Source organism: Rutilus rutilus, assembly GCF_951802725.1.
Source record: "Rutilus rutilus genome assembly, chromosome: 10".
Classification (NCBI taxonomy): Eukaryota; Metazoa; Chordata; class Actinopteri; order Cypriniformes; family Leuciscidae; genus Rutilus; species Rutilus rutilus.
In genome coordinates, this window is record NC_140215.1 from 32,376,592 (window position 1) to 32,380,226 (window position 3,635).

Sequence of the window (3,635 nt, forward strand, 5' to 3'; positions counted from 1 at the left end):
CCCCAATGGATTTCAAGACCCAAGCAGGGACTTGAACCCTGAACCCTCAGATTAAAAGTCTGATGCTCTACCGACTGAGCTAGCCTTAGAGTTATGTTATCCTCAGCTTAAAGTTTGTGGCATTAACCCCTTACCAGACAGACCCAATTTTGGCAAGTGGGGCATACATTACATACCCAAAATAAAAAGTCATTCTGAATAGACACATAACCAACATATATTTAGAAAGCCAACTCTTGACAGTTTACAGTTCAAGACTCAGAATTAATCAGACTCTTATTAATATTGAGATATAAAAGCTGAAACATAAAAACAAATATATATATATTAAGAGTGTATGTATTAAATGTATAAACATATTATGTGAATGCAGTATAACAACTTATAACCACAACCACAGTGTAGCCACTGGTGTGGTCATGCTTCATTTCAAATCTGAGGATGATATCTCTAAATCTATGAATTGTATATACATTTTCTAAGATGATGTCAGGGGAGTTTTTTAGAGAAGGCTGATAAGATGCTAATCAAATATGTTATTGCCCATTTACAGTCTATGACTAATGTCTGGTGAGGAGAACCATTCATGCTTTATTGTAGTCAATGGACGAACCTTTGACATCTCTTTATTCTGGCATTATGGCTTGGCCATCTACGCTTTACATATTGCCTCACATTTACCCATTCATACACCGACGGCGGTATCAGCCATGCAAGGCGCCATCCAGCTCGTCAGGAGCAGCTGGGGTTAGGTGTCTTGCTCATGGACACCTCGACAGGTGGAACCGGGGATTGAACCACCAACCTTCCGGTTTGTAGACAACCTACATGAACCACTGAGCCACTCCAGTGTGAAACTGTCATCGGTGCAGTGTGCACACAGCAGCAACTGAACGTTACCCCAGATAGTCGTGCGGTGTGAAAAGAACAGTGACCCGACTACTCTGAAAATTGTGCAGTGTGAACTCGGCATTACAGGCATTCAGAACTCATTTGGTCGCAGGTAACTAAAGGGATCATCTGTTAATAGGCTTGAAGTTGCAACTTCCTAAAATGACCACTAGAAGACACAATTTCACTAAAATGCTTCAGAATGCAGAAGACTATTAGTCAATAGGCAATACTGGTTGAAACTTCACATCCTATAGCAATCAATAATAGAATTCTTCATCCAATCATGGCATTTTGATTCAGACGTTTCCATGTCAACAGCGAAATGAATCTGCATCAGTCAGGTGGTACAACTAGAGCACTGCAAGTTGTTTACATTCATTATCACTGTAATATTATGCATTGTAGACATGAGGCAATTTAGTGCAGTCTTTCATCTTGTGACACTTTACAGACTCTGCTGTGTGTTCAAGCGTTTTGAAGGCGGCGAGGCTTTGGAGGGTGGGATTTCATGCATTGATTCCAATGAGCCATTATGAGAGAGAACAGCCAAACTAACACTGGAATACAAAATCAAATTCCTTGTTTTCCCACTTAAAAAAAAAAAAAAAAAAAAAAAAAAGAGGAAAATGGTCTTACAAGTGTGAGATTTATTTGGTGATAAACAGGGAAAACACACCATACATCCAATGGTTAAATCAGCACAGTTAACTGCATGCACAGCCACATTACTTATGGCCAGGACATTGCCCATAAGGGTAAGTTGGCGGTTCGGCTGCAGGCTTTCCTGGAGGCTTTCCTGGTGGTTCGGCTGCAGGCTTTCCTGGAGGCTTTGGAGGTTCGGCTGCAGGCTTTCCTGGAGGCTTTCCTGGTGGTTTGGCTTCAGGCTTTCCTGGAGGCTTCGGGGGTTCGGCTGCAGGCTTCACAGGAGGCTTCGGGGATTCAGCTGCAGGCTTCACCGGAGGCTTCGGGGGTTCGGCTGCAGGCTTCATTGGAGGCTTCGGGGGTTTGGCTGCAGGCGTCACTGGCAGTTCGTCTGAAGGCTCCGGAGGTTCGGTAGAAGGCTCCAGCTCAGGCAGTTCTGTAGAAGGCTCCGGTAGTTCGTTAGAAGGCTCTGGAGGTTCGGCTGCAGGCTTTCCTGGAGGTTCAGCTGCAGGCTTCCCTGGAGGCTTTCCTGGTGGTTCGGCTGCAGGCTTCCCTGGAGGCTTTCCTGGTGGCTTTCCTGGTGGTTCGGCTGCAGGCTTTCCTGGAGGCTTTCCTGGTGGTTCGGCTGCAGGCTTTCCTGGAGGTTTTCCTGGTGGTTTTCCTGGTGGTTCGGCTGCAGGCTTTCCTGGAGGCTTTCCTGGTGGTTCGGCTGCAGGCTTTCCTGGAGGCTTTCCTGGTGGTTCGGCTGCAGGCTTTCCTGGAGGCTTTCCTGGTGGTTCGGCTGCAGGCTTTCCTGGAGGCTTTCCTGGTGGTTCGGCTGCAGGCTTTCCTGGAGGCTTCGGGGGTTCGGCTGCAAGCGTCACTGGCAGTTCGTCTGAAGGCTCTGGAGGTTCGGTAGAAGGCTCCAGCTCAGGCAGTTCAGCAGAAGGCTCAGGCAGTTCTGTAGAAAGCTCCGGTAGTTCGTTAGAAGGCTCTGGAGGTTCGGCTGCAGGCTTTCCTGGAGGCTTTCCTGGTGGTTCGGCTGCAGGCTTCCCTGGAGGCTTTCCTGGTGGTTCGGCTGCAGGCTTCCCTGGAGGCTTTCCTGGTGGTTCGGCTGCAGGCTTTCCTGGAGGCTTTCCTGGTGGTTCTCCTGGTGGTTCGGCTGCAGGCTTTCCTGGAGGCTTTCCTGGTGGTTCGGCTGCAGGCTTCCCTGGAGGCTTCCGGGGTTCGGCTGCAGGCTTCCCTGGAGGGATCCAGATAGTCAACTTTAGTCAGTCTGTTTAGAGGCATTCAGTCTCAGATACAGCACAAAACCCAAATACCAAGTTTTACTCCTCTTAATTATTAATCATGATCGTATTAATAATTTTTCGTATTAATTTTGTAAAGCCATCCTGTACTTTAAACCGTGCTATTGGCTAAATAATTTTTACATTGAGAACGATTAATTATAAAACAAGACAAACTGAAATGAGGAAGCTGACCCAAACATTAATATAACAACAAATACCTGCAAATGGATCCATACACTGATGTCCACATCCATTGCAGCAGCATTTCTCATTGTTCGGACAGTCACTGTCATAGGAACACAACTCTGCACACATTCCTGCTCCAAAATTTGTACTTGGACACTCCCCTGGCTTTGCTGTTATAGAGACACATGACAGAGAAACCACATCACTGAATACTGAATGTCTCATACGCTGTATGAAAGAGAAAAAAAAAAAAAAAAAAAAAATCGTAGGAGGATTTACCGGAATATTCAGTCCATCTACTTCATAGTTTCACGTTTAGTTCAATGTGTTACTTGCGGTTTCTTTGCAGTTATTTGTGAAACTTACTAGCAATTCCTGAGTGAAAACATTTTTTCAGGGTTTTTTTCTGCAAGACGTATAGCATGCATCAATAATTAAAACTCACTGAAAACAGGTGGCACACACGCGGACCCACAGGGAAATTGACAGCATTTGTGTCCTCCAGAGCAGTCTCTATCAGAAGTGCATCCTCGTCGGGAGGGCACGACCGTCAGCGTCGCCGGACACTGACCAGGCACTACAGAAGAGGATTCAAGAGGATCATTAGGGGAGACCAGGAAGTGCTGTAATAGTTTGCTTCAG

The 3,635-nt window shown here is 46.2% G+C and overlaps 1 protein-coding gene across 1 annotated transcript; it reads right to left on the reverse strand.

The window, feature by feature from the left end:
- Positions 1-1,521: 1,521 nt before the first annotated feature.
- LOC311298511 (uncharacterized protein) lies at positions 1,522-3,190 on the reverse strand. Its single transcript, XM_084421511.1, has 2 exons — positions 3,026-3,190; positions 1,522-2,758 (listed from the first exon to the last, which is right to left on the reverse strand). Exons 1-2 carry the CDS (start codon positions 3,120-3,122, stop codon positions 1,620-1,622), a joined length of 1,236 nt encoding a protein of 411 aa, XP_084277637.1. The 5' UTR covers positions 3,123-3,190; the 3' UTR covers positions 1,522-1,619.
- Between the last annotated feature and the right edge of the window lie 445 nt (positions 3,191-3,635).

Coding starts and splice junctions, on each gene's coding strand:
- LOC311298511 (XM_084421511.1), bottom strand. CDS start 3,122: ATGTGTGCAGAGTTGTGTTCCTATGACAGTGACTGTCCGAACAATGAG. Junction 2,759..3,025: donor GTGTATGGATCCATTTGCAG/GTATTTGTTGTT, acceptor GGATCCCTCCAG/GGAAGCCTGCAGCCGAACCC.